This window comes from Entelurus aequoreus, linkage group LG14 (genome assembly GCF_033978785.1).
Source record: "Entelurus aequoreus isolate RoL-2023_Sb linkage group LG14, RoL_Eaeq_v1.1, whole genome shotgun sequence".
NCBI classification, from domain to species: domain Eukaryota; kingdom Metazoa; phylum Chordata; class Actinopteri; order Syngnathiformes; family Syngnathidae; genus Entelurus; species Entelurus aequoreus.
This window is the reverse complement of record NC_084744.1, coordinates 46428258-46455505: the sequence shown is the minus strand read 5'-3', so window position 1 is coordinate 46455505 and position 27248 is coordinate 46428258. Positions and strand designations below refer to the sequence as shown.

The following is a 27248-nucleotide window of genomic DNA, read 5'->3' as shown; positions in this document are numbered from 1 at the left end:
GAGGATCGCCTAGTACGGCATAGACATGTTAGTGAGGATCGCCTAGTACGGTATCGACATGTTAGTGAGGATCGCCTAGTACGGTATCGACACGTTAGTGAGGATCACCTAGTACAGTGTCGACAGGTTAGTGAGGAACACCTAGTACAGTATCGACATGTTAGTGAGGATCACCTAGTACAGTATCGACATATTAGTGAGGATCACCTAGTACAGTATGGACATGTTAGTGAGGATCGCCTAGTGCAGTATCGACATATTAGCGAGGATCGCCTAGTGCAGTATCAACATGTTATTGAGGATCACCTAGTACAGTATCGACATGCTAGTGAGGATCACCTAGTACAGTATCGACATGCTAGTGAGGATCACCTAGTACAGTATCGACATGCTAGTGAGGACCACTAGTACAGTATCAAGCTGATGTAAATAACATTCACATTTGCTCATTTTGTATCTGGTATGTATCAATGAATACTTTACTTGTTTTTCGTGACTTTTTTGGAAAACATATTGCTAATAAACAAGGACTCGTTTTTATTTAAGCATGACAAGATGTCATTCACAAATCTTCCTTGCTTTCCTCACCAAATAATAAACTGAGTGTAAACACTAAACAGTGTTTACTTTATAGGTTTTAATGTCTGTATGTTGCTGTATAAACTTGGGAGGAAAGGTTAGGCATGAGAAGCTGACCTCAAATGATTGGAATAAATAAAATAAAAGAGAATTTAGGTTTTTATAGTTTTACTACTGTGAGTACACTACTACCACAGATAAATTAGCGTGTGCTTAGTGTAGTATGTAATAGTACGATTTCACTAGTAAACATCTCATATTGATCTCCTTCGACCATTGGCGACACTTTACCCATGTAACACTTCTTTGGGGGGAATTAAGTTGATCTTTGTATAGTTGTGCAAGTGTTTGTGGCATTTACCATCTTTCGACACAGACTTATCCCGGATTTTTTATTTTTACATAATCCTTCTAATCACTTTTACCACAAGGTTTACAAATGCTTCTCGTCTGGATGGCTTCACATCTGGGTACTAAACACTAAGTTTCCATCCACCGGCTTCACACATGCATTAAATTGATCATATCTCCCCTGCACTCATTCAATCGGTAGACAAAGCAGGAGAAAATGGATGGAAGGATAACATACATAATGGTATTTTTTAATATAAATTTATATTTTACAAGAAAAAATACATTTGGCATTTTGTGACACATTTTAATTTTTTTTTTTTTTAATATAAAAAAAAAATTGGGATTTTTTAAAATAAATAATTTTTATTTAAATTAATTTGATTAAAAGTAATTTAGTAGACATTACTATTATTTAATCATGTTTTGATTTCATGACATATTTCAATCAAGGCGCATTTAGGGACTCTCAGGCGGTCGGAAGTAGAACTTTTCAAGTAAAAACGAATAAACACTAATGCGGATATTTTTTATAAGAGTGCATATTTCCTCCACACCGGTGTTAAAAAAAGAAGTCAACTATCGTATTTTTCGGATTATAAATCGCAGTTTTTTTCAATATTTGGACGGGGGTGCAATTTATACTCCGGAGCGATTTATGTGTGAAATTATTAATATATTACCGTAAAATATCAAATATTATTTATATCATTCCCGTAAGAGACGAGGCGAATGTCAATCGTCACACACGTCAACCAATAACAATTCGGCAGGGGCGGGTCATGGCCGAAGTGCATTGTGCGTCATGGCAGAAGTGCATTGTGGGTCATGGGATGCTACCTGCTACTACGTCCGTAGCTATAAAAATTGATCATTTCAACATTGGCGGTAACTTATAAAAACTGAGAAGGGCTGAACAAAAATGGCACCGAAAAGGAAATCATATACTGCAGATTACAAGCTGGACGTAGTGAAATATGCAGCAGAAAACGGCATGAGGAAGCGGCGCATACCTTTGGAGTTGTTAGAGTTGTTTAGAAGCGACACAGAGGAAGAAGATTTCATCGGATTTAGCGATTAGGAGTGACAGATTGTTTGGTAAACGTATAGCATGTTCTATATGTTATAGTTATTTGAATGACTCTTATCATAATATGTTACGTTAACATACCAGGCACATTCTCAGTTGGTTATTTATGCGTCATATAACATACACTTATTCAGCCTGTTGTTCACTATTTTTTATTTATTTTAAATTGCCTTTCAAATGTCTATTCTTGGTGTTGGATTTTATCAAATAAATTTCCCCCAAAAATTTCGACTTATACTCGAGTGAGACGTATATGTTTTTTTCCTTCTTTATTATGCAATTTCGGTCGGTGCGACGTATACTCCGGAGCAATTTATAATCCGAAAAATACGGTAACAAAAGTGGAGTAAAAAAAAAAAATCTGTGCACTATAAAACACATTCACCGTCTGTAATGCACATTTTCAGTATATCAGTAAAGTGGATGTACAACGACTTGTATATTATCTTTCAAATCTGAATTTTGGCCCCCTGTGCAATTGAGTTTGAGACCCCTGATCTACCCTCACATCAGCATCCAATTGTATTACAGTATATCTTCTTAAGGCAAGATACTCCACAGATGAAACTTGTATAAAACATGGACCATAGTTTACCAGTGCCACCAGCGCGTCAAAAACATAATAAAAAAAAGGTTTAAAAATCCCTTCAAAATTTAAGTGCATTTCCATACGAGGCAAAGCCACACTGAAGATAGAACTGACCCAACCAGTTGACTATCCCTGCTCTAAAATATATTCAAGTTTCATTTCTTTAGGACTTCCATCCATCCATTTTCTACCGCTTGTCACTCTCGGCCGTAATAAAAATGGTTGCTGAAGTGAGAGTGCAGTACTCTTGTGTGAAATCTAGGAGTAACTGAACAAGAAGACTTACTGCCTCCCATGAATCCTCTGGCTCCAGTGAGGGCGTGGCCTGTTTCAGCATGGCCTTAAAGGCCGCCTCTTTCCTCTTCATCTTCCTCGCCTCCTCCTTCTCACGCTCTCGCTCTCTCGCTTCGGCCTTCTCCAGCAACTAAGCAAAGATTTTGACAAGAGACTTAGTGAACCAAGAACAAAACATTTTTGTCAAATAGCGACTACCATGCACTAATTAATCCATCTTGTTTCGTACTGGCTCACGGAACATTTTACAAATAAGACTGAAATCATTACAACATCCAGTACACTAAAAATATGCACATTTTCACCAGGATAAACATGCTTGCAAGATCTGTTACGTTTTTATGTATGTTGAAGCTCTTAAAAAGACAATTTAGGAATATTAATATCAGAGAACAAAAATATTTCTTTGTCACCAAAACAAAAGCAGAAATGGTACATCTTGACTCACAGTGGACTACTTTAGATGTCTTTAAAACTGAAATGTGATATTCAAAGTTTCCTAAAAGTAGTAAGTGGAAAAAGTTTGGACACTTTTTTTAAAGCTTCTACAGCTACAGAACCCGGTTTTGGTAAATCTTGTAGTACTTTGAGAAACAATTTGTGATATAACAGTACAGTAAAGTTCTTACACTGTTGAAGGCCAACTTGATGTTTCCTGCGTCAAGAGTAGTTGCTCTCTTGTCAGAGCTGATGATTGTACCGAAGTCATCAAAAGTTGTGTTGATTTCAACCAGGAAGCTTTTGTCCTGAGTACAATGTCAAAATACGTCAAATAAATCGACACAAGAGCGATGCAGTCAAGACAGAGGTGCTGTGTCACCTTAAGAATGTCTTTAATAATCCTCTTCTCGTCATGATAACGTGCCTTCAGGTCTTCCACGTAGAATTTGAAAAGGTCCAGAGGAGTGGAGCCTGCAACACAGCCCACACAAACAAGACAACGTTAGAGCTAATATGCAGAAATGTGATAGTGTGTGTGTGTGTGTCAGTGTGTGTCCAACCTGTCTGGCCCAGCATGTTGGTGAAGCGAATGTCAGAGCTCAGGGTGGGATACATCTCCATCCAGGCAGACATGGAGTGAAGCTGGCCGTGGTCGTGGAGCTCATCCAGAAATTTCTATGCCAAACAACGAGGCGTTATTTCATAACGGCCACTATTTCACCATGTTTGAACAACACGAGTGTGCAAGGCCTGAATGATTTTATTGTTTTGTCATTGGAATTGCGATTTCAGCAGCACGATCATGTGATCACCAAAGCTGCACTGATCCAGGATATGTTGTGTTGATCTTTTTCACATCAATATTTGAAACATAAATTTTTCACATCAGTTCTTAATAATGCTGGTCGGCATTACCTAACATATTCGACCATAAAAATTGTTTACGGCAATTTTCTTAGTTGACGCATCATTTTACTGTTGACTGCCTATTTTTAATCTTTGTTTCCAACAAAATTGAGAATGACAAATAGGAAGCGGCCGCAACAAACATGACTTCAACGCAATGAAGCGTCTAGACAGAGACGGCGAGTTAGCACAGCTTAAGTAGAGCTGGTCCTCTAAGTTACTTATCACCTCCTTGGCGGAAAATAAAACTCATTTCTTGTATCATTATCATAGGAGGACAAGGAATAGCTGAGCATGCAACACACAGAAGACAAAAAGATATGCTAACCGCTAGAGGTGGGGGAAAAAAAATTGATAATGCATCATGATTAGAATGTGGCCAATTCATGAATCGATGGACAGATGTCCAAACATCGGTTATTTACGTATGTTGAATAAAGTAATACAGATAGTCCTAAATGTGGCAGTCTAAACATTAGTTCTAGGTTTGGTTATAACTAAACATTGGTGAACCAGTAGCTTTTGACATTGTGTTAGCTCAGTTAGCATGAAAACACATGGAGGAGGAAGGAGGGAAGAATAAACTATGCTAGTGGTGGCGCTAAAATAGCTTGAATGTAAAGTAGTGAAACAAAAAAAGAATACATGCTTCATACATTTCAACAGAAGGCTAATAGCAAGTATATTAATATGTCAGGAGAGCCAATTACAGTATGTCCACACAGTACGGCAACACGTCAGTCAGCCATTTGATGAAGCAAAGACGACACGCCTTTGAGCTGCAAGGTAAGGGTAACTGGGGTCTGGGGCCAAAGCAGGAAGGGCTGTATGCTTAGCTTTTTGACTAGTAGCACTGGTGCTAATAAATGGTAAAAATGAGTAGCACAGAAAAATTTAGGAGCAATATGAAATGTCTTAAATATCACAATTTCATTATTAATACGTGCACACATACATATAAACACATTGCCATCATAAGGCCTACTGTAACTCAAATTTAAAAAAAAAACAGAAAACCCCTAACTGTGTTAGCACTGTCTGTAACACTATTGTAGGGCAGGGTGATATGGACCATAACTCATATCCCGACATACACTGAACAAAAATATAAGCGCAATACTTTTGTTTTTGCTCCCAATTCTTCCCAAGATCTAAAACTTTTACTATATACACAAAATACCTATTCTTCTCAAATATTGTTCACAAATCTTTGTTGGTGAGCACTTCTTCTTTGCCAAGATAATCAATCCCACCTCTCAGGTGTGGCATATCAATATGCTGATTAAACAGCATGATTATTGCACAGTTATGCCTTAGGCTGTCCACAATAAAAGGCCACTCTGAAATGTGCAGTTTTATCACACAGCACAATGCCACATATGTTGCAAGTTTTGAGGGAGCGTGCAGTTGGCATGCTGACTGCAGGAATGTCCACCATAGCTGTGGCCCCTGAATTGAATGTTAATTTCTCTACCATAAGCCGTGTCAGAAAATTATGCAGTACATCCAACCGGTCTTAGAACTGCAGACCACGTGTAAACACACAAGCCCAGGACCTCCACATCCAGCAGTTGAACCTCCATGATCGTCTGAGACCAGCCACCCGGACAGCTGCTGCAACAATTTGTTTGCAAAACCAAATAATTTCTGCACAAACTGTGAGAAACAGTCTCAGGGAAACACATCTGCATGCTCCTCGTCCTCATCAGAATCTCGACCTGACTGCCACGTTGGAGAGATGTTTTCTTCATAGATGAATCCTGGTTTTCACTGTTCAGCGCAGATGGCAGACAGCATGTGTGGCGTTGTGTAGGAGAGCGGTTTGCTGATGTCAACAGTGTGAATCCAGTGGCCCATGGTGGGGGTGGGGTCATGAAATGGGCAGGCGTATATTATGGACAACAAACACAAATTCATTTTATTGATGGCATTTTGAATGCACAGAGATACCGTGACAAGATCCTGTGGCCCATTGTCTTGCCATTCACCCGAGACCATCACCTCATGTTGCAGCATGACAATGCAAAACCCCATGTTGCAAACATGTTTGGGATGCTGTGGATCGGCGTATATGACAGCGTGTTCCAGTTCCTGACAATATCCAGCAACTTTGCACAGCCATTGAAGAGAAGTGGACCAACATTCCACAGGCCACAATCTACAACCTGATCAACTCTATGCGAAGGAGATGTGTTGCACTGTGTGAGGCAAATGGTCACAACCAGATACTGACTGCTTTTCTGACCACCCCAGATCTCCAATTAAGCAAAACTGCACATTTCAGAATGGCATTTTATTGTGGGCAGCCTAAGGCACACCTGTGCAATAATCATGCTGTTTAATCAGCATCTTGATATGCCACAATTGTGAGGAGGGATGGATTATCTAGACAAACAGATTTGTGAACAGAATTTGAGAGGAATAGGTCTTGTGTGTGTATAGTAAATGTTTTAGATCTTTGAAATCATGAAAAAATGGGAGCAAAAACACAAGTGTTGCGATTATATTTTTGCCCATAAACCCTTAAATTGAAACATCACTAAATATTTCCACCATGGCTTAATTTTAAGTTTTCGGGACTGATGGGATCCCAAATAAATAAAAAAACAACAGGTACAAACAAGTAAAAAAAGTAGGTTTTGCGTATAAGGATCCAAACTTAAAAGGTGTTTTGAGGTAAGAAAAAATAAAAATTTTAAAATAATATAAGAAAGGTCAAATTTAATCTCCAATCTTCTTGACAAAAAAAACATTTAGCTATGCTCAATTCTTCAGCTACCAAAAACACAAAAGAACAAAATGTGAAATTAAGTGCCGTGGTTTAAGAGGACAAGTTTAAATGTCAGCAGCAATACAAATAATTGATATTTAACATTGGAGTTTTTATAGTTAAACATTATTATAGGACATACATACATACATAGATTTTAGCCAAGAACATCAACCTGCCAACTGCTTCATGATGCTGGGTGACAGGTTGTGCTCTGAAAATTAGTTTTAAAAAGTTATTAATTTTTGTTACTCGTTACTTTACCAAAAAGGTAAATAATTTACTAACATAATTACTCCTTAATAAATGTAATTAATTACTAGAGAAAGTAACTGAGTAACTTAAAAAATAAACTTCAAATATCTGGCATAATGCAGTGGAGAAGTTTAAAATGAGAGCAGTGTGTGCATCTGCGTGTGTGCCTTTAAAAGACGGTGCCTGTTGTCTTGGGACATGTGAAGCCAGTAAGTGTCACAGGCATTTTAGCTTGAGCTGTTTTTGTTAGTTTAGCAGGCAAGCAGCGGTAGTTTGTCGGCTCTGACGGCAGCTCTTTTGAATCTTTCACTGGTTTGTGTTACCTCTGCTTAATAAATATATTCAATGTGCTTCCATGGCTGTATGTTCTTCACAAAAAACGGGGTATTGTTTGCATGGCAAGTTTGCCACTTCAATCATTGATTTGTTGGTCAATATTATTTTCGACCCTCTCAATTACTAGCACGCAGTGCAGTTTGTGTCAAGTTTTAAGGTGGTGAAAAAAAGCGCAATACTTTTGTTTTTGCTCCCAATTCTTCCCAAGATCTAAAACTTTTACTATATACACAAAATACATTTCCCTGTTATCTTTTACTGACCAACTAAGACCTTGTTTTTTCCGTGTTGGAAGACTGAGTGTGTGAGCTAGGGGTTCCAGCCCCGCTCCTCTTAGTGAATTGGGCAGGGAGGGAGGGAGGGACACACAGCTTTCAGCTCGAACAGAGTGATCAGTGACACTTCCGTGTCAATCACTTGTCCATTTGGTTATGGTTTAAATTTCAAACATGCTATACAAATTTTTACTCTAGTTTGATCAAATTTGGATGGATTTATTTTAGGAGCAAAATGCTAATTAAAGGGTTAAAATATGTATCTACACGTGTGCTGCTATTTTCCCCAATACTCGCACAACCTATTTTTAGTTGCAAATGCAACTAAAATGCTCGCCCTGTACACCCCTGGGTTAAAGTGTCTGAACATTCTGTAATTTTAAAAAGCACAAAAACGTTTAAAAAAAAAGATGCCTGCTCGCCAAGTAGGGACTTTAATTTATTTTTTGTACTTAGCAAGCAGCATGTATGTAGTCTTCCATATATCTCTATGCTTGTACACTACATCCAAAAAACGGAAATGACAACACTGCATGCGTCAGTAGTTAACAGGAGGCTTGTAGATATATCAATGTTAATAATCAAATCTAATACATTGAGACTATATAATATATACGCAATATTACCAATATACAATAATTATAGATGTATAGTTGAATCTAAGCTCCTTAATTGTAAGGTGCCCAAAGATTCCCAGCTCCAACCGCTTAACCTCTTGAATGTTCAGTAGCACAACAGAAGAATACAGTAAATCTTTAACATATGTCTCAAAAACAAGAATGGCAATACTTTACCATATACATTGTAAGGGTTTTAAATAATTCTAAAGATTGTATATGCATGTTTTTGTTTATACATTTAGAAGCAATTCCTACCTTTTGTTTGCATCCCTGCATTAGCTTTCAATGTTTTAACGGCATGATGTAATTTTACTAGACATTGTGAATACTGCACTGAATCTTCATCTAAATTGCAATATCTGCCCCCCCCAAAAAAATCTAAATTAAACATTTCCCCTAAAAAGAATAAATAAGTGCTATTCCTTCACTGATTTAAATGACAGATTAAAACGATGGAATTCAAACCTAGCAGCTATATCAACTAAATGTTTGATGCGTATCATCGTAGAGCTGTGACAGCTGTTCTTCTTACCTGGAAGCCTTCTCTGTTCTTGCGTTGTCGCCTCCTCTCCCTGAGAAGAGTCTTCTGTTTTTCCTGCTCCTCCTCCTCTTCCAGCGCACGGATGTGCTCCTCAAAACAAATAAGTGCATCTTCTTTGTCCATATCTGTTGACAGCGAACATGAAACAAACTAAGGTGAGTGCTTCAGTTGTGGTATAAAATAATGGCATATGGCATTTTGCTCAAAGGAAGACAAAATCAGCCATCCATTACTATATTAGCCATGTTTTCAAACAAATAGTTTTTCTTATGTTCACATGTAAAATAGTCTATTGGAAATTTTATATGATTGTGAGAACCCAACATATTGGGCGATGGGGAAAAAAAAAAGAAAAAAGAAAGAAAAAAAGAAAAAGAAAAAATACAAATAAAAAAAGATTTGTACATACTCTGTAGCTCCTCATCCTCTGCAAAGGTGGGATTGTCGAGCAGGTACTGCTGAGCTTCTGACCAGGTAGTGCAGTAGGTGACATTGGCCATGTTGTCCAGAATGTTCTTTAGAGCGTCCCAGTTCCTGTTCCTCAGTTGCTTGGCCCGCTCCTAGAAGAGGAAAAAGGCAGTCAGACTTTAAAATTGGTTATCTCTTAAAAAAACAGATAAGATAGCATCACCTCCAAAGTCAAGGTGGCCTTACCTTCTCTTTCTTAGCCAGATAGAACAAAACATCTTCATAGATCTCCTGTCTGTCTCTCTCAGGAACACAGCTCCAAACCTCTTGGTCACTGAACATCTGCTCTGCTTTCCTGCAGACACACACATATGGACAAACACGATGATTTGATATTGTTTTGGGGATTTAAATTTAGTTGATTCAACATTTGGTTCAGTTCTTGGTTACAAGTCAGTACATTGAAAATTATAAAACATCAATAGAATTCAATACAAAATGTCTTTAAAGGGGCTGTTTTCAACCTTTTCAATGTGTTGTAAGTATTATGTCCCACCCTCTTACAGCTTTCAGCATGTCATTACGCCTTGCATAACACCTGCATGCGCATTAGTGTGTTGTTAGCGAATGATAGCGATTCGGATACTTAATACCAGCTATCATTGAATGTATATTCTATCATAACATGACTAAACATTTTTAATTGCTTCTTGGAGACTACTTTTGTGTATGTGCACGCCCTCCCTGGAGTGAATGACAGGCCTGAACGCCAAACAAATCCCTCGCAGCGGTGCGCAATTGTTTTTAAATATAATTAGTAGTTTGAGAGAATATAGAAACTAATACAAAATATGCGTGCTCTGTTAAACCACTAATGGTAACAAACTGGGGTTATATTTTTTGGTTTGAAAAATGTAACTGAGCAAGTTGCAAACAGCCCCTTTAAATCATGTCTCCGCTTGAACATTACTAATATCTTCTGCAGTTGATTAAATAAACCTCACATGCCACTGACTAAAATACTAATAAGGCGTTATGTGTTTGTCTCGCTTACATCTATCTATTTGGCATCACAATCTGGTTGCCAGTGGTGAACTGTCCCAGATTACTGCTCCAATGCCCAAAACAACTTTTGAAACAGGCTGCCAGTTGAGTTCAAATGTGAGCCTCCCATCTGTCCTTCCAGATGACTTTCAGACAAATGTCCAGGTTAAGATGAAGCAGTGATATGTTGAGCAAAGCTTATCAGAGCTACAGCAGTACTTATATTTTCATTTTCATTAAATATAAAACTTGATCTTTTAGCGGTTTCTTTAAGGACATAATTCACCACACCCGTTTACTTGACTTTGTCATCATTATTTACTGTCATTGTTCGATTGTGCACATTGATTGATTGATTGATTGAGACTTTTATCAGTAGGTTGCACAATGAAGTACATATTCCGTACAATTGACCACTAAATGGTAACACCCGAATAAGTTTTTCAACTTGTTTAAGTCGGGGTCCACTTAAATTGATTCATGATACAGATATATACTATCATATATACTATCATCATAATACAGTCATCACACAAGATAATCACATTGAATTATTTACATTATTTACAATCAGGGGTGTGGAGGGGGGGGGGGGGGGGATATGGACATCAAATAGTGGAGAGAGAGAGAGAGAGAGAGAGAGAGAGAGAGAGAGAGAGAGAGAGAGAGAGAGAGAGAGAGAGAGAGATCAGAAGGCATAACAAAAAGTATCTGCATTTGATTGTTTACATTTGATTATTAGCAATCCGGGGAGGGTGTAAGTTTAGGGTTGTAGCTGCCTGGAGGTGAACTTTTATTGCGGTTTTGAAGGAGGAGGATCGAGATGCCCTTTCTTTTATACCTGTTGGGAGCGCATTCCACATTGATGTGGCATAGAAAGAGAATGAGTTAAGACCTTTGTTAGTTCGGAATCTGGGTTTAACGTGGTTAGTGGAGCTCCCCCTGGTGTTGTGGTTATGGCGGTCATTTACGTTAAGGAAGTAGTTTGACATGTACTTAGGTATCAGGGAGGTGTAGCGGATTTTATAGACTAGGCTCAGTGCAAGTTGTTTAACTCTGTCCTCCACCTTGAGCCAGCCCACTTTAGAGAAGTGGTTAGGAGTGAGGTGGGATCTGGGGTGGAGATCTATAAGTAACCTGACTAGCTTGTTCTGAGATGTTTGGAGTTTAGATTTGAGGGTTTTTGAGGTGCTGGGGTACCAGGAGGTGCATGCGTAATCGAAAAAGGGTTGAACGAGAGTTCCCGCCAGAATCCTCAAGGTGCTTTTGTTGACCAGAGAGGAAATTCTGTAGAGAAATCTCATTCGTTGGTTAACCTTTTTGATTACCTTGGTTGCCATTTTATCACAGGAAAGGTTAGCCTCTAGAATGGAACCTAGGTAGGTGACCTCATCTTTCCTGGTGATAAAAATGTCACCTACTTTTATGGTGAAGTCATTGACTTTCTTAAGTTTGATGTGGGACCCAAACAGGATGGATTCTGTTTTACCCAAGTGTATGGATAGCTTGTTGTCAGCGAGCCAGGTGCAAGTTCTACACAGCTCAGCACTGAGGATTTTCTCCACCTGTGACTTGTCCTTGCCGGATACCAGCAAGGCAGAGTCATCCGCAAACAAAAACAATTCACAGTCGCATGCCGATGACATGTCGTTTATGTATATTAGGAACAGTAAAGGTCCCAATATACTGCCTTGGGGGACTCCACAGCTCAGCTCGTTCACCTCTACCACCTGCTCCCTCCCCTCCTAGTAAGATTGCATCCAGCTCCATGAGTTTTTGTTAAATCCGATTGCTCTGAGCTTATCCAACAGTATAGCGTGGTTAACGATGTCAAAGGCCTTCTGAAGGTCCAGCATGACCATGCCGCAGTATTTGCCCGCGTCCACCTCATGTTTGATGTGGTCGGTCAGATAGAGAAAGCATGTGTCAGTGGAGTGGTTAGTTCTGAAGCCGGATTGGAAATTTGTACATGAGTTTATTAGTGGCAAGGTAACTATCGACCTGTTCATAAACTATTTTCTCCATTACTTTCGAAATGGAACTTAGAATAGAAACAGGTCGGTAGTTGCCAGGTTCCAATTTGCTTCCTTTTTTAAAGAGGGGAGTTACTCTTGCTATCTTAAAATCTTTTGGTTAAGGCTGAAACGACGCGTCGACATAGTCGACGTCATTGGTTAACGGCGTCGACGCGTCGCATATTTACGTCACACTACCGTCATGGCGGACCGCAAAGCAGACGATCAAAGCAGACGATGCGAGCGGTGCGAGCGAGGGGGGAAAAGCATGCCAAAAGTGGTCAAAAGTGTGGGAGTATTTCAATAAACGGCCTAATAATGTTGTTGTATGCACACTGTGTCGAGCGGAAATGGCCTATCATAGCAGCACAACGGCTATGAACGAACATTTGAAAAGAAAACCATCAACTAGTCAATCGTCCGCGCGAGCATACGTTGTCATCATTACACAAAAACATGAATGTGTCATTTGTATCTGCTAGGGGTGTAACGGTATGTGTTTTGTATTGAACCGTTTCGGTACGGGGCTTTCGGTTCGGCACGGGGGTGTACCGAACGAGTTTCTAAGCTAAAGCTAACTTTAGCTGCTAAAGTCTTAACAAGCTGCTTCGCTCCTCTGCCTCTGTCTCAGCATGCAGCATTGTCCCACCCACACAACCATCTGATTGGTACACACGCAGCATTGTCCCACCCACACAACCATCTGATTGGTACACACGAAGCATTGTCAGCCAATCAGCAGTGTGTATTCAGAGCGCATGTAGTCAGCGCTTCAGCGTGGAGCAGATAGGTGTTTAGCAGGTGAGCATCAGGCAGCGGACTCTCCCCAAATGATAATAAACACCTCCCAGTCAACTACTAGTAACATCACTATGAGCCCGTTGACCTTCTAGAAATATAAACTGCAGCTCAGCTCACTCGCAGTCCTGGCTTGAGGTGAAGGCTAATTACCTCTCAGTTCCAGCCACATCGACCCCTTCTGAGCGCCTATTTTCAGCTGCTGGGAATATTGTAAACAAGAAAAGAACCAAACATGTAGACATGCTAACCTTTCTTCATTACAACTGTTAGTCACTCACTGGAATGAGTAGAATTGGTTATTGTGTTGGACTGGATGTTTATTTTTCACATTTTAAAAGCAATACTTAATGTTTACAGTGCTCCAGAATATTTAGATTGGCACTTTTTTGTATTGGATGTTTATCTTTATTTTTGCACATTTTAGCAAATAAGCAATACTTTCACTTTTGTTTAAATGTTTACACTGTTGTTACAGAATATTTCGTTTTGCACTTTTTTGTATTGGATGTTTATCTTTATTTTTGCACATTTTAAAGCAAAATAAGCAATACTTTTACTTTTGAAATGCTTATACTATTGCAGAATATTAAGATTTGCACTGGATGTTGACTTTTATATTTGCACATTAAAAAGCAAATAAGCTACTTTTAATTTTGTTAAATGTTAAAAGTTTTAAATGTTTACATTGTTACAGAATATTTAGTCATGTTGTTGTCAATGTTGACTGAGTGGCCTTACTTCTTTTTTTTTGTAAATAAAAGCCATGCCTTTTGAAAAAACGGGCCTACATTTATTTTTTCATCTTCATTTTGAATACAAAAATAATCGGTAAAAGGAAAAATAATCTATAGATTAATCGAAAAAATAATCTATAGATTAACCGGTTAGTCGAAAAAAATAATCTATAGATTAATCGATAGAAAAATAATCGTTAGCTGCAGCCTTACTTTTGGTACTTGGCCTTGTGTAATTGATAGGTTTATTATGTGCGTGATGATCGGGGCAATGATGGAGGCAGAGTCCCTGAGGAATCTGGAGGGAATATTATCAAGGCCGGTGGCCTTGTTAGGGTGGAGCGCGCTCAATTTTTTAAACACCTCATCAGCTGTGACCATTTCTAATTTGAAATCATCGTTGGATACATAACAATGTAGTTCTTGTTTAGCATTCATATATGCAGTTAAGAGTGAGTAATTCAGAGCGGCCCCTTTAAGTGACCGTCAGGAGATTCTCCCAAAAGGTGGGGGTTTGTTGTGACCGCCATTTTGAGTCGCTCGATGTTAGGAGTCATTCATTCTCGTCTTTGATGAATAAACGACGCATATGTTTTTGTGTGTCAAACGATACTTCAAGTTGTCTTGCTTTCACGCTGCAAGCGCAGCAATGGTTTACTAACAGTATCGGTGTGATGAGCACTCGTTTACAAGAAAGGCGGCCGGTACCAACAAAGACGAGCCTAAGTCACACATGACCTGTTGGTGACGCTCTCTGCATAAGCACATTATCTTTTAGGGAGTTTCGAATCAATTAAAAAAAAAGAAGAGCATACTTGTATCTAGTAGTAGATGTCATCTTGTCATGATTCTCCAGGAACCTCTGGAAGGTTTCTTTGGACTCTTTGTACTTAATTCTGGCCTCCTCTTTTTCTTCTTTCTCTGTTTGTACTTTATATGCATTGAAAGCCTGCTTCTTCTCACTCAGCTTGGGGAGAGCACTTTGGAGACAAAAAAAAAAGTGAGGTCATAGGAATAGTTTATAATTGCTACAGTCAATAGTAAAAATATCCATCACAGATGAATGTGGTACCTGTAGCGAGGATCATTAATGATCAATTTCATAGCCTGTTCCCATGAAGAGTTGGAAGACACACCCTGAAACAAGACAATGTTGAACATAATGAATTCCATCCATTTCACGTAATGTAATTATTACAAATTCTATTAAAAAAGGGTGAGACAACCACTTGGAAGTAATGGAACCATGATAGATCTCGCAACAGGCACAGCAGAGCATTTGTCTAATTTGTTTCATCCCCCTTAACTGACTAATCACAGTCATTTTAATACATAAAAAATATTCAAGATGACATATTCCATAGCTACAACCGGTGAAAAATGAAAAACTAGCATATTTTGGTATCTTGAAAACATGTTTCATTGGCTGGATTAAGACGTTGGAATGCTTGTATTTCTCAAGAATGATAAGTAGGCTGAAGTTACTTTGTTACAGTTGGCTGGTAAAGATTAGCTTTAAGACTCTGGTTTCAGGACCTTCCTGTTCTACAGTTCCACAAGGCTGTGGTAGTCACCTTTCTTTAAAACAGCATTTTATGTTAATGTAATATTTTGCATTACACTTGGATTTTTTTATTTTTATTTGGCTAACCATAAAGGAAGAACATTTATTTTGATTACCAGCTGCTTGTTGTGACCTAGATAGTTGAAGAGTTCCCTACAAGACAGAGACATTTTCATAATGACCAATAGATGCAGGGTTAAAAGGTGTGGAGCACCCGTCATTCAGAGAAGTGTCACAGAGGATTTATGTAAGTGCCCTTTCTGCCGCTTGTCTCTCAAAGGGAGGACCTCCAGCCTCTTTTATGGGTCGACACTGCCACGTGCTTGTCACTTGTCACAGTTATTCTTACTCACTGACACATGTCGCAAACTCTTGCCGCTTTAATCCCAGGCATTAAGATATTTCAGAAAACAAAACAATCCCAAGGGAGAGCAGCATATTTAAAAAAAGGGCCATATTAGAGCAGAAACTCTAGTTGCAAGGTGTACAGCTTCCCATTTTCACAACAACAGGAGGTGACAATCAGCCGCTCAGCTGCAACCTTGCGGCAGCTCAGGGGATTGGATTTCCATGGAAATGCAATAGATGTGCTGATTAACACATCAGGCAACTCTCACTGCTTCCTGTAAGGGACCATTGGGATTTGCGGGACATCAGTGACACATGACAATCAGGCGCACAGCGATACTCCTGCATTTCACAGAATAATAACTAATTACCTGATCTTTAACAGTGTGTTGACTTGGAAAAACTGATTGTTTAATCACTTCTTGAAGCTACTGATGCAAAATGAAGTGGAAGACCTTTAAATCCCAATCAGAAAATGTCTCCCCCACAACACTACAACTAACATGGAAACAGGAGTTCAGAATATTCAGACAAGACATGCTAATTGCTTTAAATATAGATGTACATATATTTATTTTCCATAGGCAACCAATGGCATTCAAATGCTCATAGTTACTTTTGACCATTAAGTCAATGGATTTGTTGTTCAGTCTCAAATTAAAGCACTTAATGCTGAAGCCACTTAGTCAGCTTTGGAAGTAGTTAGCTCATTAGTAAGATGATGACAATGAAATTGCAAGAGATAAACACATTATTTATGTTGGCAAGACTATTTGTGAATAAAGTAAATGAAGCTTGGCAGTATTCCAATCTATTATTGATATGATGTGACCAACATACTTTATTTATTACAGATGCAAAAAGCATTGTATGTCCAAACTGCATGTTTGCACAAACAGGCCCACACTGTGTTTGCTTGTGTCTTTCTAAATGACAGCCATGTTTTCACTTACCTTCTCCTTGAGCAGCTCCTTGAAGGCCTGCTTTGCCTCCTCCTTCGTGTTCCATTTGTAAGCCTTCTTCTGAATTTCAGGACGTTCTTCCTTTGTGACTTCAACACTGAGGGGAACACGCGTCATATTCAGACAAAGACAAAAATAGACTTCCCACTACACATGATGATCAGATTAGGCTCTACCTGGCTGGGGCCTCAATGGGGTCGGTGTTCTCTGATAAAGCCACAGGTGCGTCTGCGGTCTTGACCTCAGCTGTGTGATGAACGGCGGCCTGGGATGTGTGTTCCTCTGGGATGGCTTCAGCCGGCTCTGCTTTCACAACAGGCAATGCAGATGCTGTGTTGTCTACTTGTAGTACAGGATCCGCTATGACAACAGGAGATGATGCTGCTGCTACTGCAGCGACGACGTCTGTTGTTCTACAATCACATCAGATCAGCCAAAAGATAAATTTGTATTGATTATTAAAAGGTTACCGTTTGTCACTTCATCACTTCTCATTTTGGCTGTATTTGATGTTCACAAAATAAAGCAACACCAGCCACATGTACATGAACAACATTTATTTAATCTGATCATCATTCGCAATAGAATATTACTGTGTACATGGATTCTGAAAAAATTATCTGTTTATGATGTGCATTTTAAAGCATCACACCTTAAATCGGAATACTTTTACGTTGACATGCGCAGAACCTAACAAACTGAGAGGTGTGTTATTATTTGTGCTACAGCGCCATCTTTTGGACGTGTTTGCTCACTGCAGCTGCTGAATAAGCAGCGACTTCCACTGTAAACAAACATGGCTTTGTACATTTCTGCCTGTCCGACGTTATCACACTATTAGTCATTTTTTCTTCTGTTCACTACTTTTGTTTTACCTCTCTTTTAGAAATCAAGCTGTTCTGTGCTTTTTATGTTGTGATTATGTATGGGTTAAGGCACGTCTTCATGTTTCAACATTCTGTGTATGTGTATGAGGCTAGCAGTTAGCACTTGAAGTAGCTTTGGTGTCGTGAATTAATCCTTGTTAGGATGACAACAGGATCCCTTCTTTTATTGTTACATTGACAAATGACACTTCAAACCAGGGGTGTCAAACTCATTTTAGCTCGGCCCAAAATAGAACAAGCACATTCTGAAAATGTACAAATCACAAATAATCCTCTTGACAAAAAATTTCAAGCGAGTTATAAATTCTGACGAAAAAAATTGTGCAGTGTATCTACTAAGCAATTATACTTTAAAGGCCTACTGAAACCCACTACTACCGACCACGCAGTCTGATAGTTTATATATCAATGATGAAATCTTAACATTATAACACATGCCAATACGGCCGGGTTAACTTATAAAGTGACATTTTAAATTTGCCGCTAAACTTCCGGTTCGAAACGCCTCTGCGGATGACGTATGCGCGTGACGTAGACCGGGGAACACGGGTATGCCTTCCACATTGAAGCCAATACGAAAAAGCTCTGTTTTCATTTCATAATTCCACAGTATTCTGGACATCTGTGTTCGTGAATCTGTTTCAATCATGTGCATTGCATTATGGAGAAGGAAGCTGAGCAAGCAAAGAAGAAAGTTGTCGGTGCGAAATGGACGTATTTTTCGAACGTAGTCAGCCACAACAGTACACAGCCGGCGCTTCTTTGTTTACATTCCCGAAAGATGCAGTCAAGATGGAAGAACTCGGATAACAGAGACTCTAACCAGGAGGACTTTTGACTTCGATACACAGACGCCTGTAGAGAACTGGGACAACACAGACTCTTACCAGGATTACTTTGATTTGGATGACAAAGACGCAGACGTGCTTCTGTGAGTATGCAGCTTTGGCTTCTAAACATTTGATCGCTTGACCGTATGTGCGCAACTTTTTTTTGCGTATGTACGTAACTTTTTTAAAATATATAAGCTTTATGAACCTTGGGTTAGGTGAACGGTCTTTTGGGCTGAGTGATTGTGTGTGTTGATCAGGTGTTTGAATTGTATTGGCGTGTTCTATGGAGCTAGGAGCTAGCATAGGAGCTAGCATAACAAACACGCAGGTGTTTTTATGCAGGATTAATTTGTGGCATATTAAATATAAGCCTGGTTGTGTTGTGGCTAATAGAGTATATATATGTCTTGTGTTTATTTACTGTTGTAGTCATTCCCAGCTGAATATCAGGTACCGCAGCCTTGGCTGCTAAACATTTGAGAGCTTGACCGTATGTGCGCGTCACGTACGTAACTTTTTAAAAATATATAAGCTTTATGAACCTTGGGTTAGGTGAACGGTCTTTTGGGCTGAGTGATTGTGTGTGTTGATCAGGTGTTTGAATTGTATTGGCGTGTTCTATGGAGCTAGGAGCTAGCAGAGGAGCTAGGAGCTAGCAGAGGAGCTAGGAGCTAGCGTAACAAACACGCAGGTGTTTTTATGCAGGATTAATTTGTGGCATATTAAATATAAGCCTGGTTGTGTTGTGGCTAATAGAGTATATATATGTCTTGTGTTTATTTACTGTTGTAGTCATTCCCAGCTGAATATCAGGTACCGTGAGTATGCAGCCTTGGCTGCTAAACATTTGAGAGCTTGACCGTATGTGCGCGTCACGTACGTAACTTTTTAAAAATATATAAGCTTTATGAACCTTGGGTTAGGTGAACGGTCTTTTGGGCTGAGTGATTGTGTGTGTTGATCAGGTGTTTGAATTGTATTGGCGTGTTCTATGGAGCTAGGAGCTAGCAGAGGAGCTAGGAGCTAGCGTAACAAACACGCAGGTGTTTTTATGCAGGATTAATTTGTGGCATATTAAATATAAGCCTGGTTGTGTTGTGGCTAATAGAGTATATATATGTCTTGTGTTTATTTACTGTTGTAGTCATTCCCAGCTGAATATCAGGTCACCCCCGGCTCTCACAGCATCTTCCCTATCTGAATAGCTTCAACTCCCCACTAGTCCTTCACTTGCACTTTACTCATCCACAAATCTTTCATCCTCGCTCAAATTAATGGGGAAATTGTCGCTTTCTCGGTCCGAATCTCTCTCACTTCATGCGGCCATCATTGTAAACAATAGGGAACTTTGCGTATATGTTCAACTGACTACGTCACGCTACTTCCGGTAGGGGCAAGCCTTTTTTTTTAATCAGATACCAAAAGTTGCAATCTTTATCGTCGTTCTATACTAAATCCTTTCAGCAAAAATATGGCAATATCGCGAAATGATCAAGTATGACACATAGAATAGATCTGCTATCCCCGTTTAAATAAAAAAAATTCATTTCAGTAGGCCTTTAAGTCACAGCTCATCTAGGATAGAACAAAAAAATAAATAAAGCAAATAAACTCTTCTAGGTATCAACAACCTGACTGTTAATTTCCACATATTAATCCTGTGCCAACTCAACAAACCATACCTCTTTCAAGATATGGTGAGGTAGAAACTATTCAAGAGGGTTGAGTTACTCCCTGCCTTCCAGGAATCACTGTGATACTAATTGATTGAAATCGGTACTATACTGCCTTTGAAAAGTACCGATACAGTTCTTTCATTTGAATGCCCGCTGTGTGGCGGTGACTACAGAGCCGAGGCGCATGACGTTGAGTGTGTTAAAACAGACACACAAAGTGCATACAAGCAATAACATCTTGGAGAGGAAGACAGGCAAAAAAAACGACAATTCTATTGGTTAATAAAGAGTGTGCATGAAACGCAATATGGAGGTATTTGGACTTCAAACCTAACAATAAAGGTTACTCTTTAAAACACAGAAGCGCTGCGCTTCAAGTGTTGCTTTAAAGCACGCCTTTTCAAATGTGGCGATTAGTATTACCACATTTGCTTCAAACTTAAGTAAACATTTCAATAATAAGCTTTCAGATCTGCACAAGGAGTTTAAAGAGTTACAGGTAATGATGTAGTTATTACACCTGTACTGCTGTTCGGCTCCGGTGCAGACCGAAGTAGAGGAGCACAGGGCAGACTTTCCCTTTAGGGTCGATGTTTTCGTCGGGTTAACACACTTCACTTTACCCGCCAATGTGTCTGCTAAGCTCCGCTTAGAGGTCAGAATGACGAGGCCGCTGATTTGTGACAATCTGGTTGCTTTATTATTAGTTTTGCAGGACACAACCGGACCCGTTCAACACTCGACTGTGCAGTGCAGCCGCTCTTTCTCTTTGCTCGCCCACACACTCACTGACGTCACTCAGGCAACACGTTGCTATTCTCACAAACACACATACTGTACACTACTCTCAGAAGTTAACCAGCTCCTCTGCTGTGCACATGTAGATACGTAGACGCACACACAGCTGCTTGGACTGATGCCAAATATTAGCGGAGTAAAAATTGCCCAATTAGCAGTCAACTAATACAAGTGAAATTACTATATTTTATAACAAATTGCTACAATTTGAGTTTTATCTTTAACGAAAGTGTGTTTTACCTTCTACGTGGCTTATATGTGTACATTTATCCATAGTTTTGTTTTTAGTACTAGTAGTTGTATTTTTGTTAAAGCACAGACCATGAGTGGCAATCATAAAACATTAAACATTTAATATAATGTAAATAAAGCTTTTTTTTTATTATATTCTAACCTAATCCTTGATTATGGCAGACGATATGTAAAAAGGAAAATTGTAAATTGTTCTTTGAGTGCAATAAGAAAAACCCAATGTGTATAATGCCTTTTAATTTATATTTTAACCTTCTAAAACTGTTCTTTGAGTGCAATAGGAAACATATGTTTATTGTATTGTAAGATTTTATTTTAAAATCAAGCCAATATCGACATTTTTTGTAGTTCCTTTTATTTTGAAAAGTATGGATATACATTTTGGTACCGGTACCAAATTAATGGTATCGGGACAACCCTACTAAAAATATAAACTTAAGACTGACAGTATTGCAATAAATCACACATTGTCCACTTTCTTTACATTTGCTCAGAAGACAATACTTTTCACAGAATTATATCAATGTGCAGTGTCTCATGCAGCATTTTAAGTGGGGTAACCAATTTTTTTATTTTACTCCTGTTTTACATTGGGTTGAGGGGAAAGAGTTGCAGCCCCGCTTTACTGTGTACCTCTTGCTTGGTATACTTGCTCACCCCGGTATAAACTATTTGCTTGCCTAACAGAATTGCTTTTGCATCATCCGGTGGACACATTTAGAACAGCAGTTTCTTTAATTTAAAAATGCAGCTTAATTCTACACTAAGCAAACTCATCTCGCGGGCCGGATTAGGCCCGCAGGCTGCATGTTTGACATCCCTGCTCCAGACCATATTTTTGTTTTTGTTAGTCTCATTTCAAAGCAACAATCTCAACAGTATGTAACGCTACGTCTGTAAATGTTGAATGGTGGAAGTCAGCAGCAAGAAAATCGCTTCATTCAGAGACTATTAAATTTAGTCCCACCTCCACCACCAAAGTACAGCTGACATCAAAGACATGTGCAATAAGAATAAATCTAACCCGAATTTTAGAAGATGTGTTTTCATGTGCTAAAATCCGAATGACTTTCGGTATAATACACCCGTCTTGATCGGAATGACATTTTGATCCAAGCGTGTGTGATCATGTCAGAATATTCCGAATTGCGTGTTTACATGAAGCATTTTTTATTCCGGTTAGGCTTGTAGTGTGTAATGTGTCCATGTGCACATAGCTTATGAGTGCTACCGAAAAGTAAACAGAAAGCTCTTACCCATTTTCCTCAGCCTTGATCATGGCTAAAATAAAGAAAAGGAGAAGGATGTTAGGGTTTTCATTTTAATGCACAACAGAGATAAGAGAGACAGGTTTATTAATACGTTGAGCTAACGACTACGGATTTCCATGCTTGAGCCTAAATGATGACCAAAGATGCCAATATTTTAAGAAGCACATTGTAAGACAACAGTTTATTCACCTTCCAGATCCTCCAGATCTTTGGGTTTGGTCCATCTGGATTCCTTTGTTTGAGAGTTGTAGTAGTACGGCTTTCCTGTCTCGGACTTGTACTCTTTCCAAGGACATTTAGACAGCATTTGCTAAAGGGGGAAAAGCACAATATGTTTTACACTATGCACACCAACAAGTAGCAAGGCCTTTAAAAGAAATAAAAGGGTAATTTATGTGGATATACTATTAATCTAACTGACTTTGTGCAGTACACACCCTCTTTTAAATACTCTTACTCTTATTACTTGATCAATATTAACTGCATGTACCTCTGCAGGAGATTTGAGATCATCTGGCTTTTCCCATGTGGACTGCTTGTTCTCCGTGTTGTAGTAATAGGTTTTTCCGTCCACTGATTTGTGTTCCGTCCAGCGGGATTTCTGAGACAAAAAAAAGAAATAAATACACTTTTTTTTTTAAGTTGATAATTGTGCAACCAACTATTTGCAAGATAATGCATTTCACATATACAAATATTGAACATGTCTTTTAAAAATACCACATAAATGTTATATTTGCCAATTTACACAAATCAAAAAGGGGCATTGGTTCTGATAGAAAATGATTTATTTCTCATACCTGACTTCATAAACGCAAGTATTGCATATGTCAAGAATATTTGCTTGCTAATAAAACTAACAGTCTAGTTAGTACATTTTGTAATTTTTTTTAGGCATTCTATTCAATATGTATCAGAACATGCTTTTTGCTACAGTGTAGTGATAACATCACTTTGATTAACTAGGCTCAAGTGTAACTTTGTTGTAGTTTATTATTTTAGTATTTTATTTTAGTATTTAAGAAATATGGTTAAAGTAGTCAGTTTGCAACATTTTTGCACACAAACCTTTTTTTGCTGTTCTTCCTGTTGAGATCCATTTGTAGCACTCTGCAAAAAGGAAGTCAGACAAGAAGCCAGCAGGTAAAGTACTGGACTAATAATTGGGTGCGATGCACTTTAAATGAGAAAAAACCCAAGTTACACTTACCGTCGTTCCGGGTGCAGCTGTTTAAAACAATAAAAAAAACTCAAGTCAGACTCAGATGTCATGTCTAACAAAATCAATGTGCAACACGACTAGTAAAGTTAAAAAGATTCTTACCTGGGGTGTCAACGCCAGGCTGTTGAAAAGACAAAAAGAATGATTAATTATTTTCCAAAACAAATTGAATATCAAGAGTAGGAGTTGACTGATTATCGGCACCGATATTTGGTATTTTGAAGTATATCGGCACCTGCTTTTTTTTTTTTTATTGATAATGAATTGTATTAATTACCTCTATCACCATTGCTATCCTTTTAAATTGTAAATCATCGAATGGATGAATGGATCATCGAACAAGCGTCTGCCTTTTTTTATTCAGATGGTCCAATTTAAAACGTTTTTTTTTGGCCTAGATGCAGCTGTGCCTCTCTGTCTTTAGCATCTGGTTGGTTATGCAAACCACACATGGGTAAGAGCCAATCTGCATTTTCACTAGGGCTGCAACAACTAATCGATTAAATCGATTATTAAAATAGTTGCCGATTAACTTAGTCATCGATTCGTTGGATCTATGCTATGCGCATGCACAGAGGTTTTTTTTTTTTTAATAAACCTTTATTTATAAACTGCAACATTTACAAACAGCTGAGAAACAATAATCAAGATAAGTATGGTGCCAGTATGCTGTTTTTTTTCAATAAAATCCTGGATAGGATAGAAATGTAGTTTGTCTCTTTTATCCGATTATTAATCGATTAATCAAAGTAATAATCGACAGATTAATCGATTATCAAATTAATCGTTAGTTGCAGCCCTAATTTTCACCAATGTCTTTTGCAGGGTCCTCAAACACATGGCGGAGAGAAAAGTGTGGAGAAACTCCAGTGGGTGTACAGATTTGTCAAATGTATGTAAAAACAGAAAACGCTCCCGAGATTGGAATAATCAGCCCCGTTCTCTCCATGTCACAACTACTTGCAATGTTACTTTGAGCAGAAAACCGTAAAAATGTAAACATAAGCGGTAGCTCCCGCTCACACACAAGCCTCATGACGTTTATGTGTGAATCACTTGGAGCAAAGCTTCTAAAAATATCTATATGGAAACAGAAGTGGGTGTAATTGAGAGATTACAAACTCAAACTAAAATTTAGTCTAGTTTTATTGTGAAGAGAATAGAAACTAGTGTGTGTTACACGAGCAACTGCAGAACAGTTAAGCACAGTTGTTATTTGAGTATCGTTTTGTATCCCTAAAATATTTTTTATATGCTGCCACAAAAGTGTGTGTGTGCGCATGCATGTGTGTAGGCTGCCTAATTATGCATTAAATACAAAATGTGGATAGTTACCTACCTTGATAAAGATGTTAATTCTATCCAAATAATGCTTTTGATGATCTGTACATTATCGTTTTGTACTTTATGTGGCTGCATTACAATGTCTTAATAACTTCCATTTTGTAATAAAGTGTAATATTGCTGGGTGATCAGCCTGCTAACAGTCAATACTAACACTTGGGAATTTGGGATACAAATTATTTCAGGAATACAAAACTTTACGGAGTTATTTATTTATAAAAATGTGTACTTAACTTATAAGAGATGTCACTGTGCCAAAAAAGTCCCAGCACTTACAAATAAACATGCCTCTGGCAAGTTATGTGTTGGGAGTTTGTAATTGTGTTATTAAAAATTTTGAGGCCAATATGTCCATTTCCCTTTTACTGTAAATGAGAATCGGCCTCGGACACGGCTAATTACAATCGGTATCGGCCCTAAAGAAATAAAAAATAAACATATCGGAAGATCTCTAACCAAGAGTTCTTTCTCTGCAGGATTAATCAAAATTGCAATCAGACGAAAAATTGTTCTACCAACATGCTGGGTGACAAAGCACCCTTAATTAGTGCACAAAGTCACAATACAATTTTGTTGATTAAGAGAATGTTGTTGGCTTTCTCACCCTGCTCAACTAATGATGGACTCCTCAGCTGCATTATTCTACGATTTAAAACTAAGAATATAAACAAATAACTGCCGGTACTCATTAAATTAAGGGTGATTCAGACCTGAACAAAACTGATATGACAATACAGGATGTGGTAAATAACAGGTGTTCATTGTCATTCCAGTCAAAAGTTGTCTACAGGAGCAACTTGTGCCCAACAGAAGTGTTACTTGGATGTGCCAAATTTTTCATTCAGGGTTTCACAGTTTGTGGTGTATGTTTAAAAATAGAGTGTAAGCCGACATGCTGATGAGGCAGAGGAACAGTTACCGGCCCTGTTGGTTGCATAGTCGTAGCTGGCAGGCGAGGAGGCAGCATCATCCCCCCCATCATGGGTGGCAGCATACCTGGCACCTAATAAAAGAAGCATCATGAAATATTCAGGTGGCATTTCCATAACGCTCAGCACGAGTACAAGTCTTGAGACAGGGTTGCTGGCATCCATTGCCTGAAAGCACTTTGCAACTACTGAAGGGTAGAAGGTGAGACTGGGAGTGAGTAAGCGGTGCTTATTTAATGGTGTGATGACAGGCTGCAATCTGTGAAACAGTAACCACACACTGTCAATTATGTATTTGTCGCTTCTTTTTCAAACGTGTGCAGATGACGTCTAGATCACACATGACCACATTTCACATATGCTTGCAAAACGTGACGAACACAAGACCAAAGAAATCACAAGTCTCTACCCCAAAGAAAGTGGAAGTGCTGGGAAAAAACTATCCAACAAAACTTCTGTAGTCAAAAGCCTCTGAGGTCAGACAATTACAATTGGACCAAAGTCTTCTGATTAAAGATGTCTCCTAATGTGGCAAAAAACCATAGCAATTGGAACTACTGTAACATATTATGCCAATAGACCTCTCAAGAATTCAGTTGGGCAAGAACTAAAGAATTAAAGGGGCTGTTTGGAACTTTCACACAGTTATGCAGACAGCGATCTAGAAAATGTGCAATGTGCAAATATTAAGAGGACAGTGAAGGTGAGAAATTGTGCGGGAGGTCAGCGACGGCGGTGCCCACGCGGCCATGTCGCCCGCACCTCGGCTCTGATGGCTGGCGCCGCAGCACTCACCCAGCCCTGCTTTGCACCAAAACCCGATCGACCCAACCCTTAGTCAATCTTTGCCACGAAGTTACGAATCTGACTTGCCGACTTCCCTTCCCTGTCTTGTTCAAACAAGACAGAGGCTGTTCACCTCGGAAACCTGCTAAGGACAGTGGCGATTCCTCTAAGACGACAAGGAAAGCTCAGCTTACCCTAAAATATAAAAGAAAGAACTGGTTTTCGTTTATTTCATTGAGTAAATGAATGGGCTAGAATTAAACTTTTGTTCAGAATCAGCTACTTACGCGACAGATGGCACGACTTTCTTCTCATTCATAGTGGTAG

The 27248-nt window shown here is 38.8% G+C and overlaps 1 protein-coding gene across 6 annotated transcripts in view; it reads right to left on the bottom strand.

Moving 5' to 3' along the window:
• prpf40a (PRP40 pre-mRNA processing factor 40 homolog A) overlaps positions 1–27248 on the bottom strand; it is a 49219-nt gene that overhangs the window by 5479 nt on the left and 16492 nt on the right. For 5 of the 6 annotated variants that reach the window (XM_062069996.1, XM_062069994.1, XM_062069992.1 and 2 more), the window contains exons 3-20: positions 26126–26209; positions 23965–23983; positions 23851–23867; positions 23709–23750; positions 23131–23241; positions 22830–22950; positions 22626–22650; positions 17100–17336; positions 16915–17020; positions 15122–15186; positions 14865–15029; positions 9702–9810; positions 9457–9607; positions 9039–9172; positions 3905–4019; positions 3724–3815; positions 3533–3649; positions 2896–3033 (exon numbers count right to left, since the gene is read on the bottom strand). In XM_062069996.1, coding sequence (XP_061925980.1) covers positions 2896–3033; positions 3533–3649; positions 3724–3815; positions 3905–4019; positions 9039–9172; positions 9457–9607; positions 9702–9810; positions 14865–15029; positions 15122–15186; positions 16915–17020; positions 17100–17336; positions 22626–22650; positions 22830–22950; positions 23131–23241; positions 23709–23750; positions 23851–23867; positions 23965–23983; positions 26126–26209 — 1848 coding nt within the window. Of the gene's footprint in view, positions 1–2895; positions 3034–3532; positions 3650–3723; positions 3816–3904; positions 4020–9038; positions 9173–9456; positions 9608–9701; positions 9811–14864; positions 15030–15121; positions 15187–16914; positions 17021–17099; positions 17337–22625; positions 22651–22829; positions 22951–23130; positions 23244–23708; positions 23751–23850; positions 23868–23964; positions 23984–26125; positions 26210–27248 lie in introns of all 6 variants that reach the window. The other variant, XM_062069997.1, reaches the window with a different exon arrangement.